Raw genomic sequence first — 13,150 nt, 5'->3', positions numbered from 1 at the left:
AGGATTGAAGCAGCTGAGGGGGTTCTTGGGGTTGACAGGTTACTACAGACGCTTTGTCAAAGGCTATGGCAGCATATGCAAGCCACTCACTCAACTCCTTAAAAAAGAGGCTAAGGGCTGGAATGATGAGGCTACCACAGCTTTTAATCAGTTGAAGACTATTATGACTAGTGCTCCAGTATTAGCTCTGCCAGATTTCAACAAGGTGTTCATCGTGGAGACAGATGCATCAGTAATTGGGGTGGGAGCAGTACTTATGCAAGAGGGGCACCCCATTGCATTCATTAGCAAATCCTTGGGTCCTAAACAACAGGTAATGTCAGTATATGAGAGGGAAATGCTGGCCATTCTTCAGGCAGTTACCAAGTGGAAACATTATCTTTGGGGACGCCATTTTATCATCAGAACAGACCACATCAGTTTGAAATATCTTCTACAGCAGAAACTGACTACACCTGCACAACACGTCTGGCTGGTAAAATTGTTGGGATACGACTACGACATTGAATACAAGCAAGGCCGCGAAAATATTCCTGCAGATGCTCTTTCCAGAATTCCTAATAAAGAGGTTTATGCCTTGACTACTTCAACCATCTCCACTGACCTCCTGACAGAGATCAAGAAGTCCTATGAAGAAGACGTTACAGTTCAAGGAATTATCAAACAGTTACAAGAATCAACTACTACCCACCCACACTATACTTGGGTAAATGAACACCTAAACAGAAAAGGAAAGGTGGTAGTCGGGAAGAATACTGCATTACGAGACAAGCTCATTTCCATGTTTCATAGTTCACCCGTGGGAGGACACTCTGGCATGACAGTAACAGCTAAAACAATCGGGGGGCTGTTTTATTGGAAGGGTCAGCAGAAACATATCAGGCAATTCATCAGAGAATGCAATGTTTGCCAGAGGAATAAACATGACAACGCAGCCAGCCCTGGACTCCTTCAACCATTACCCATTCCTGCAGCTCCATTCATAGACATCAACATGGATTTCATTGAAGGCCTTCCAAAATCTGAAGGGCAGGAGGTGATATTAGTGGTGGTCGATCGTTTCAGCAAATACGCCCACTGCATGGCTCTCAGCCATCCTTACACTGCTTCAGGGGTGGCCAAGACATTTATGAACAATGTCTATAAACTGCATGGTTTACCAGCTTCTATAACCAGCGACAGGGATCCAGTCTTCTTGAGCAGCTTTTGGAAGGAATTATTCACCAGTCAAGGAGTCAAGCTTAACTATTCCTCAGCCTACCACCCACAAACGGATGGCCAAACCGAAATTGTGAACAAATGCATCGAACAATACTTGAGGTGTATGACTGGTGATTGCCCGAACCAATGGGTCAAGTGGTTACCATTGGCGGAGTGGTGGTACAATACCAACTACCACTCAGCCACCAAAATGACACCCTATCAAGTTTTATATGGTGCTGTTCCACCCCTCCACATTCCTTATTTCCCAAAAGATTCACCTGTGGAATCGGTTGATGAGTATCTATCTGCGAAAGAAGAAATCATCAAAAGGGTCAGGGTGCATCTCCAAGCAGCACAGAACAGGATGACCATGGTAGCTAACAGGAAAAGGAGTGATCGCAGTTTTGAGATCAATGATTATGTATTCCTCAAACTCCAACCATACCGGCAACAGTCATTGGTGCGCAGATCATCACAGAAGTTAGCAGCCAAATATTATGGACCTTATCGGGTAGTAGCCAAGATTGGGAAGGTGGCTTACAAACTGGAATTACCAGCTTCAACACTGATTCATCCAGTATTCCATGTGTCTCAGCTTAAAAAACATATTGGGAATCACATCAGCCAAGGCACTCCTCCGATGGTACCAAAAACAGCTGCCTTACAGCCTAGAACTGTGTTAGACCGAAGAATGGTGAAACTTCACAATCAAGCTCACACACAAGTATTAATACTCTGGGAAGGACTAGCTCCTACTGAGGCTACGTGGGAAAACTTGGGGGAAATTCAGCAACGTTTTCCACTGTTCAACCTTGAGGACAAGCTTGGGTTCAAGGGAGGGCAATTGTTACAAGCAGAAGAAGAAGAAGAAGGAGAAGAAAGGATCTAAAGTAGGCCACGAAATCAAAAATTAGTTAACAGTACACACGCGAGCCATGCATTCAAAAGTTAGTTGAAAAGCCATACGCACCGTTTCATTTAATTACCAAACGCACCGTTTCGATTCCATAAACAGCTGCACGTTAGTTACCACACAGCCTGCGTGCTGAGGGTGTTGTAACCAATTGCTTGCAAAGCTTTATAAATAAGCATACGTAGAGTAAACAAGATAACAAGAAATATAATACACAGTTTGTTTCCTTCTTATCAGGAACTAAATATCAGTGTTGTTGGTGTGGTATCAACAGCCTCTCTAACATTTCATTCTCGCTAAATTCATTCCACCATCACTATCACTGGATATCATCCAATTCGGTTCTATCCATACTTCACCCTTAACACATATCTCTTTTTTTCTTTCTTTCTTTTTTTATTTATATTTATCAAGTTTTGTTGAATTACCACAAACCCTTCATTCATTTATTCCTACATTTAAGCCTTCAAGAGTTTTATAACCTTTTCCTAACTCTTTAATTCAAAACGTTACAGGCAGTTTGACAGAGATGGATAAGGAGGTTAGTCACAACTCTATGGACTCCACTATTGCCAACGTCAATGGAAGGTTGGAAAAATTGGCAACTTATACTGAACCCACAGTAGTCTATAGCTCTGAACGTGAGGTGGCAGCTACACATCACCTTGGCAAGGTTTTAGGGATTCATAGAGATACTAATGATGGTATGGTTGCTGAATATATTCAGAGGCAGATTGATATGAAATATATTGAAGGAATGGTTGGACTCACTCTGGGTTCTTGCTCTGGTGCCCAGGTTATGACTTTTATTCTAATCTTAAGCAGATGCTACCATGGAATTACAGAGATTTAGACAAACATCCTCAAGATGATCAATCTTAAAAAGGTCATAACTTATAAAACCCTAGTTCCGGGTCCCATTAAGAATTTTATTATAAGCCAATTTAAAAAACTTGTCAAAGCAAAAAAACAAAGATAACAAAAAAAACCTCGAATGAACTTTATAGCTAGCCCGAGTCAACAAATCAAACACATGGTCTAGGACATGAAATTGAGATGACCCTATAAATAGAAAATCTAAAAAAACACTAACAAAGAAAACTTAAAAATGATTTGAAAAAAGATGAAAGTTGAATTAAGCTAATTCTTCAAATCTATTACCCAAGTCATGAGACTGGGGTAACCTCATCAAAGACAAACTTGAAAAAAACAAAGAAGCAAAATTCTTAATCAAAGAAACATTGAATGATGGAATTGAGAAAAAAAAATCAATAAAAAAACATTTCAAAAAAAAAATGGCAATTAAAAGAATTAGGAGTAATTTTGATAGAAGATAGTATGGTTCCTCATGAGAACTAGAAGAAATTAAACAAATTGTTGTTATGGACTACAAGGGATAGCTATTGGTGTCAAAAATATTGTTTGAGCTTGCTGTGGATTTTTTAACCCTTTACAAGGCACCTAGGGCATTGTCCCAGTCAGACTTGCAGAGAGTTCTTGGCACATCAACTAAGACTAAGGTTGCTGTAAATGGGTACAGTAAGCCAATGCTAGAATAGTCTGTTACGTGATTTACCCAACTTGATATTGTTGGATTTATTGCTCTAGAATTTGATCATAGCAGGTTTACGGTTATACCAGCTGTCATGACAGCTGGTTTCCCCTTCTTCTGTAACCGTCTTCTAAGAAACAATATATATATATATGATGTACTCTCTGACCTTAGAGATAAGGAGAACAGAGATTCACATTCTCAAATTCTATCTTTTTGAAATGATTGTCAGAGAGGTCGAGCTTTTGAAGATGATGCAGGGAGAAAAAGGGTGCTATTGGAATGGAGGGTGCCATAAGGAATGCTGCAGGAGAGGTCCAGTCCAGTGACAGGCCCGGTTTTCATGTCACAAGTGACCCCATCCCACGAGCAGCAGTCTGTACTATCTATCCATGACTCTGTTTTTGGAAAAGGATATTGGCAGTACTCCAATGAGGCATCTATTAATGGAGAAGGATTGTTTGAATTGATGGAGAGAAAGAGATTGGTGATGATGAGCACACAAATGAGAAGAAGAGGAGGAGGAGGACGAGTGATTTGAGGAGAGTGGAGATGAAATTGTTGAATGGAAATGGAAGAGAAACAGAATGAAAGAGAGAGATTGAGAGAGGCACAGTTGTGAAAACCCCATTACAGGATTCGAAGTACAATTAGGAGAGATGAGAAATAAAGAAAGGCATTATTAGTAGTATTTAATTATTAGTAGTGTTATCTTCAACACTATGAATCTGCCATTTTAGTGTTGTTCCAAAGCCAACTCCACTCGGTATCACTTGAGGCACAACCTTTATTGAAATAACACTGCAATAAAAACAATATATAACTGTAGTTATGATTACTTATAAAAAATCAGAAAGGAAACAACTTACAGAACGAACTTTGAAGATACTGACTGCATTGTTTAGTTTCTTCTTGCACCATTTCTACTAGCATTCTTCTTTGTTCTGATTGCATTAAGACTCCATTGATCTTCAACCGTTTTCAGAAACCATGCAGGTCTTCTTGTTTTAAACACAACATATCCCATTATGACTCCAAACATAAACCCACATCCATACCCAATTGCCACAGCTTTCCATCCAAACCCATCTTCAAACAATGTTGAATCATCTCCTGCAATAAAGTTTGATGGCGGTAATGGTGGTGCCTCGCCATTGCTACATTCTTCTAGCATTGGAAATCCACGCAAACCCGAGTTTCCTTCGAATGAGCGATGATCAAACGTGTTGAACTGCTTTCCTTTGGGTATGGGTCCTTCAAGCTGGTTATGTGAAAGTTCTAAGACTTGAAGAAATGTTAGATATACCAACTGTATAGCAATCCTTCCAGTTAACAAATTTGAAGATAGATCTAATGATTATAGACTGGTCAAAATTCCTAATGATGATTGGATATGACCAGTAAGGTAATTGTGAGAGAGGTTAAGTTGTTGGAGTCCTTTAAGCTTTCCACGTCATAAATATTGGCAAAGCCATAGTAATCAAGTACTCTGAGGGATACTGATGGGGAGTGGGTCTTTATGGAATTCACCAAAGAAGAAGCTAGTGAAGTAGTAGGAATTGTTGATGATAATGGGACAAGTGGGTTATGAGGGATGTTTGGATTGCTGTAAAATGAAGGAAAATAATGGGGTTTTTCAAGAGGTTTCTATTAACAAGACAGATGGATAAGGACGCGTCAGCTAATTGATTGATAGCGAGTAACATCAAATCAAGAGCTGCTGCTGCTTCTTCTTGGGCTCTGTAAGGGCTTCATCTTGCCTTTTAATTAACATTCTCAAGATGATGGAATATGAAGTGCATTATCTGATATAAACACGAGGGAAACAGGATCGTTCTCAAGTATCATTAGGAATTGTTTCTTGGAGGAAAAAGTATAAGGTTAGGTTTGTTAACGCCAGAGGGAGTTTGTCAGAGATAGATCAAGTATAATAAAGTTGTTTAATATATTCAAATTTTGAGATTAATATTAAAAAATATTATTAAATTACTTTGAATACACCAAATCGATTGTAATTGGGTTATTATGATGAAATTAGGATTAGAAAACCAACTTTTCAATTATGAAACCTTCTGATTGCAAATGCTTTGTAACAACATGAAGACTGAGTTCATGGCATTATGGGATGGGTTTGCTACAGATCGTGAGTTCCTACTCTTGAAACAAGTGCTGCATTTGTGTAGTCTTTTTATGCAGTAACTTGCTAGAATGTGTTTTTATGTAAGATTTGTGGAAGTGTGATTTATTCATGGGCCTGGCCTGAGTGGACTCAGTGATACTATTTTTACAGAGAACGCACAAGAGATGTTACTTGCTGCAACCAACTGACCTTAAGAACTCGATGAAGCAATCCTCCGGCGTCTTCCTCGGGCCTTTGAAATTGGGATACCTGATCAAAGAGAGAGGGCTGAGATCTTGAAGGTTGTTTTGAAAGGGGAGAAAATCAAAAGCAAAATTGACTTTGATTGTATAGCAATTTTGTGTGAGGGCTCCACTGGTTCAGATCTTCCTGAACCTTGCAAGAAAGCAGCTTATTTTCCTATTAGGGACCTATTGGATGAGGAGAACAAAGGGGGAAAATCTAGTGTAACTATATATTTATCATCGTGTTGTTCCATGCTTCCATCAGTTATTTTATAGTATATTGAACAATATAGTTCTCATCTGTGATTTGTTAAATTCTCAGCTAATTCTTCAAGGTATTTTTATTGATTTGTAATATTTGCATAGAAATCCCATGCATGCCTGAGGGTGTCATGGAAGAGTTTTGGTAATTGTTGCCTGTTGTGCTTGTAAAGCCACTTAATTCCATTTAATTAAATTCACATAATTGGTGGAAAATGAGTTGTTAGACAAAAATAAGTGGGAGATGAGTTGTTGGCATAATTGGTGGAGTATGAATGGAGATGGGTTGTTAATTAGCATAATTTGTGGCATAATTGGTGCCATGATTTATGGCCTTTATCCCCTCACTCTTGCCTATAAATAGGCAATACATCCAAGCCTTAAATGCACACCAAGATAGAGAAAAGAAGAGGAGAGTAATCCCACAAAGTTGTGAGGTATTTGTGAGAGAGTAAGTGATGTGTTTTCTCCTAATAATAGAGAGATTCTTAGTTGTTCTTCTATTATTTAAGAAAGGTTGTAATTCTCACATTACTTAGTAAAATCCTTCTATACTTATCTGTGAACATAGTCTAATTGGGTGAATAATGTAAATTCTTGTGTCTCATTTCTCATTTTATCATATCTCTTACCTTTTGTCTTGTCGATTTTGCATGCTGGTATCCTAACAGTGCTCTATCCAAGGCCATTGTGCCAGACAGACTTGCAGAGAGTTCATGGCACACCAACCAAGACTAGGTCAAGCTCTCATTCACCTGGGTGGCCAAGGCAGTCAGATGACTATCAGGTTTAAGCCACAACTAATGAACTCTCTAAACTCGTAGTATCTCAAATCTTGAATCTTCAGTTGGATAATCTGGACCCTTGAAATATTCATTTGTTTTTTTTCTTAATATGAGGCCAAGAGAAATTGTATTTTAAATTATTTTAATCTTTTCCAATTCTGAAATGTTCTAAGTAGAATATGTTGTTTTTAGTCGACTCAGAATTGTAGATTTGTTGTAGCATAGAGCTCTTAACGTGGTATTAATACCTATCTTGCTTTCTTTTGCTTTAGATATAAACTTGTCAATAAAAAATGTTGACTGATTTTGTTGATGATTTTTGATCTGTGTAAGAGTTGTGGAACATTGTTTGTACCTTTTGAGATGGGTTTATTACTCTTTTTAATAGTCATTCATGACTTACAAGTTATCAGAATTACTCTATTTTGCTTGTAAATATTCCTTTCACACTCATAAGTTTGTAAGTAATTTGTTCATAACTTTATAACTTTGCATGCTTGACTTATTACATACATGGATTCTTTTTCATAAAAGTAACACCCAATTAACCTTGAAACTAAAAAAAAGAGAGAAAAAAGTAAAGGGAATATGCCACCCTACTGTTGTTTCAATGTCAAATCCACTTGATATCTTGTTTGTACTGCAAAATTACAAAGGTAAGACTGATCAAATGAAAGAGTAGAGAAAAGATAGAATAACATAAATTGTGAACATAAAATTTGAAAACTCAAATGCTTGCAAAACTTACTTGAAAATATCAATTGAATTATTTAGTTTCTTCTAGCACCATATCTGCAGAAATTCTTCTTTGTGTTTTTGCTCTTGATATTCCATTTATCTTCAACCATCCTAAGAAACCATGAAGGTTTTTTTGTTCTACACACAACGTATCCCGTTGCAACTCCAAACACAAACCCGCATCCATACCCTATTATCACAGCTTTCCATCCAAATCCTTCTCCAAACAATGTTGAATCATCTCCTTCATGAAAGCTTGATGCCGGCAATGATGGTGCCTCCTCACTGTAGCATTCTTTTAGTACTTGAAAGCCACATAAACCCGAGTTTCCTTCAAATGATCTTGCATCAAAGGTGTTGAATTGCTCTCCACTTGGAATGGGCCCCTCGAGTTGGTTATGTGAAAGGTTTAGGATTGCAAGAAATGTTAGACCCCCCAGCTGCGTTGGAATCCTTCCTGTAAGCAAATTTAAAGATAGGTCTAATGATTCCAAATTGGTCAAATTTCCCAATGATGATTGGATATGACCTGTAAGGAAATTATGAGAGAGGTTGAGTTGTTGTAGTGCTTTAAGCTTCCCGATCACCTTTGGAATCTCTTCGGTAAAACTGTTACTTGACAAATCTAGTATTCTGATGGTACTTCGGATCCTCGGAAACTCAATTTCTACACCTTTCCATGTCATTTCTATGGAATGGACACAGACAATGTGATTTGTCGTGTTAAGGTAAATCATGGTTTTATCTGAGGTCATCATTGCTTCGAGAGTATTAAAATACCTTGTTGGCAACGGCCCACTAAAATTATTGCCGGAGATGTCAAAAATCCATAATTTAAAGAAGGAATTATATGCAGTCGGACCCTTCACAAAACCTTGGAGTTTATTGGATTTTAGGACAAGAATTTGGAGCTTTGGAAGCATTTCTAGAAAGTAGGGAAATGTATCCTCAATCTTATTGTTGCCAAGATCAAGAACTTCCAACATTGTGCAGTTGATGATAGATGGTGATATTTCCCCTTCTAATTCATTTCCATTGAGGTCGAGATATTCCAAGCTATTACCCTTTGAAAATGTTGAAGGGATAGTGCCTTGAAGATTGTTCATACCTAGATGCAATACTGAGAGCTTGCTGCTGAAGTTCCCCAAACATAATGGTATAGAACCACTCAAGCTGTTGTCGGACAAGTCTAGGACCTCAAGGAATCTCAGCTTGCAAATAGAAGAAGATATCTCACCTGTCAATTTACTATTGGACACAAGAAGGAGGGCTTCCAAGTTCTCTTGTTTGAAAATTGAACTTGGGATTGTACCATGCAAGTAGTTATTGCTCAAATGAAGGTATACCAATGAATCGTGTTGGAATTCACTTATACTGCCTATGAGATTATTGTTATGAAGGTCAAGATATTGTAAAGAAGGAAGAGCAAACAAAAAGGATGGTATTGTTCCATTGAAAAAGTTATCAAATAAATATAAATATTGTAGATTTGAAAGGGTATTATTTCCAATTGACAATGGGATTTCACCTATAAAATTGTTACTTGAGAGGTCTAAATAGGTGAGCTGTGTGAGATTACCAAGCATAGCTAGATCTAACCTTATAATGTTACGATTACTAAGAGATATATATTTTAATGACTTTAGATTACTGATTAAGTCGTTTTCTAAATAAACTAAAATTCTTGTATTAGAAAGACCCAATAGAGAGAGGACATTACTCAAATTGGACGAAGGAAAAGAGCTAGTGAGGCCTTCGTTGTATGACAAATAGAGTGATTCAAGGTTTGGTAGGAGAAAGATGTTACCCGGGAATTTCCCCTGCAATCCACAGTTACTAAGGGAGAGAGATGACAAAGAAGAGGACAGATTCGTCAAGGAATTAGATGCAACCAAAGACATATTTACAAAAGCCAAATTGACTTCTCTTAGCTTGGTTAGGTTTTGAACAATCTTGTCAAAAGAAATTGGCTCTAGACTTAGATAGAAATTTCCTGAGAGAGAAAGTGATACCAACTCAGTGAGCTGCTCAAAATCATATAGAATTGAACCAGTAAGACTGTTCCCTCCAAGATCCAAGTACCGGAGGTGCTTAAATCTTCCCATTGAGGATGGGAATTTTCCTTGCAATCCACAGTCTTTGAGTTTGAGTGATGACAGAGAAGAAGACAGATTCATCAAGGAATCAGGAACAACTAGTGACATGTTTACCCAACTCAGATAGAGTTCTCTAAGCTTGGTTAGGTTTCGAACAAGCTTGTCAAAACAAATTGGTTCGAGACTTAGACCGTAGTTGCTAGAGAGATCAAGTGAAACCAATTTAGAGAGGTGAGAGACTTCTAATGGAACTTGGCCTGCAAGATCTGAACCACTTAGGTTAAGATGTGTTAGACTGGAGAAGTGGCCAAATCGAGAAGAAATATGGGAGGTGTTGAAATCATTGAAAGAGAGGTCGAGCTGCTGAAGATTATGGAGAGAGAAGAGAGAATTATTGGGACGGAGGGTGCCGTAAAGCATGCTGCAGGAGAGGTCCAGTCCAGTGACATGCCCGGTTTTCAGGTCACAAGTGACTCCATCCCACAAGCAGCAGTCTGTGCCCTCTTTCCATGACTCTGTTTTTGGAAAGGGATATGAACAATAGTACTCCGATAAAGCAGAACTATTAATGGAAAAGGATTGTTTGAATTGAAGGAGAGAAAGAGAATGGTGATGAGCACACAAATGAGAAGACGAAGAGGTGTAATTTGAGGAGAGTGGAGATGAAATTGTTGAGTGGAAATGGAAGAGAAACAGAAAGAAAGAGAGAGATTGAGAGAGGCAAAGTGAAAACCCCATGGCTGCCTTTCAGGATTCAAAGTATAACTAACTGGGAAAGATGAGAAGTAAAGAAAGGCATTATTAGTAGTATTTATAGACAAACGCTACAGTCTTAGATTGTATACTGACGAAATCAAAGTCACATATTAATATGAATAATACCTTTTTCCAGGATTTAATAAAAAAAAAAAAAAGTAAGAATAAAACAAGAGAGAGACTTGAGTCAAAACATTATTAGTAATATTTTTGTTTTAAAAAAAATTCTTTCCATTCCTTCAATTGATATACTTTGATTTTTCCCTTTTCTATTTTAAATAAAAAAATAATTTAAAATATAATTTCCATGAAATTCAATCCACAACGTCCTCAATATATAGGAAGAAAACTTGTTAATAATTTACGATCGTAGTTTACTCACAGCTTAAGCAAGTGGGCATGCAGAGTTAAAGAGTTATCCTCACCTTCTTACGTCCACTTCAATCCAGTCTACAGTCAACACGTTCTTTATATACATTTTAGCTTTCTTTGTTATCTTGAAATTTTTTTGTTATTGTTAGTACGTACTTATTTACAAAAGTGACATTTTTGCAGCAAGTCTTTGGGCTCACAGATAAGTGCGGAGTCATGTAAAAATTTACGTGGAGTTGTCTAATATGATGCTTTAGCTTAGGTTAAAATTTCATAATTTTTGAAGAAATTCAGAAATTCGATAAAATATTATAATTTGATCAGTTTTTACTTTATTGGGTGTAATTTTCAATCCGAGTATCAGATTGAGCTGAAAGTTTACGAGAGATCTTAAAATATATTGAATAAAATCTAGTTAAAATTTTAGAATGAACAGAGTTCGGTAGTCCTAACAAAAAAAACCGTTAAATAAAAGCAAAACGACTAATTAAGGGTAAAATAGTTATTTGCTATTAAAAAATAAAACAAATCAGTTCTTCCTTTATTTTATATGTTGACAATCGGACAGAAGCAGAATAGGAAAAGAAAGAAAAGAAAAGGGAGAACCAATCTTCATTTGTTCTGTCCTTGACCTCCAACTCTTCAGAACTTGGATGTATAGATATTGTCCACTCTTCTTGTGGTGCTGAATATATATGGAACTGAAGGTTCCCTTGCAAATATTTCCACACAAGAGTAAGCGTTGGAAACACAGCAGTCTTTGAGCTAACAGATACAGTTCATGCTCTAATTAGAACTTTCTTTGCAGCTCGTCTGATGGCAGCTGTTCTCGGGGACATCGATCTACCCCGCTATTATTCCTTGCTGGCTTATAAACTTAATACTAATTGGACCCCCCCCTTCGCATGCACTGATAGATTATTATTGCTATTATTAACAAGAACAGGTGGCTGTGTACTTGAACGGTTAAGCAATGTATGAAGAAGAAGCATTCATAGCTTAGAAAATATTAATGAATATATATGTGCTAATAGATACAGTTTGTGCTCTTCCTTTGCAGCTCGTCTTATGGATCATACTTTTTGTGTGCCAACAAAAGTTCCATGCCAACAAAAGACAACAATGCAAGCCTTGGTACAGATTCTTGCTGGATAAATCTGCGGTCACATGTAACATCCACCTTCGTTTTGTTTTTTGTGTTAGTACGAAGAAAAATCTGAAGGAGTGCAGTGCTTAGCTGTTGTAGTGTACTAACCGATCTTGCAGTAAATTTGGGACTCTCGTGAAGTGTCAATTTTATATCAATGTCAGAAAGCAATAGGCAAAGGTCCAGAAAAGTCTTCGGAACTTTATAGGCTTATCTCTTAATTTTAATCACTAAACTTATCTCTTAATTTATTAAAAAATAAAGCATTTATTTCAAAGCATAGATTTTGTAATTAATTCCTTTGTTTTCTACTATATCACTTTGTTTTTGGGATTGAGAGCAAGGTTGTTAAAATCGCGTTTTGACTCGTAAAATCGTACGATTTTACGAGTCAAAACATGCATTACGGGTTGAATCGCTTGAAAAAATCGAAAATGGATAAAATCAGGTTGAAATCGAGTAAAATCGCAAAAATCGGATGAAATCGCGCAAAATCGCGATTTCAGGACCGATTTTGTGATTTTGACAAAATAAAGCCCCGAAACAAAATCCCCCCTCTTGGACAGCTGTCAGATGCCTATTGGATTATTCCTGCACAGTCACGGACTATTACCTCTCATTTTACACCCAAAAAAGAAAGAAAGAAAAAGACCTAGAGAGACTAGCAGAAAAAGAGGGGCTTGATGAATTTACCGAGATCGGAGGATTCGAGGACTGAAGGTTTAAGATGAGAGTGGAACCAGCAGAGAGAGAATTTGGAGCATCGGCGATTCGGGCTCCCATTGATTAGAGTAAAAACAAAAAACCCCAAGATGATCAGACAGTGAGGAGAAGAGCAAAAGCTTCGTGGGCACGATTTGCTTTCCCTCGCGGCAATGGCCTGGTTGAGCCCTTGTTTGGGTCCACGACCAAGAGAACAGCAACACGACAGCGAAAAGCAGCAGAGCACGCCATTCTTCCAAG

General features: G+C 37.7%; 1 protein-coding gene and 1 pseudogene across 1 annotated transcript; one reads left to right on the top strand and one right to left on the bottom strand.

The window, feature by feature from the left end:
* The window catches only part of LOC140954344 (uncharacterized), a 53,047-nt pseudogene extending 45,930 nt beyond the window's left edge, over positions 1-7,117 (top strand).
* A 642-nt stretch (positions 7,118-7,759) lies between these two features.
* On the bottom strand, positions 7,760-10,673 carry LOC118046714 (receptor-like protein Cf-9 homolog). Its single transcript, XM_035055707.2, has one exon. The coding sequence runs from the start codon at positions 10,648-10,650 to the stop codon at positions 7,849-7,851; it is 2,802 nt and encodes a 933-aa protein (XP_034911598.1). The 5' UTR covers positions 10,651-10,673; the 3' UTR covers positions 7,760-7,848.
* Between the last annotated feature and the right edge of the window lie 2,477 nt (positions 10,674-13,150).

Source organism: Populus alba, chromosome 12 (genome assembly GCF_005239225.2).
Source record: "Populus alba chromosome 12, ASM523922v2, whole genome shotgun sequence".
NCBI classification, from domain to species: domain Eukaryota; kingdom Viridiplantae; phylum Streptophyta; class Magnoliopsida; order Malpighiales; family Salicaceae; genus Populus; species Populus alba.
Note: the sequence above shows the minus strand (reverse complement) of the source record. Positions and strands in the feature narration are given on the sequence as shown.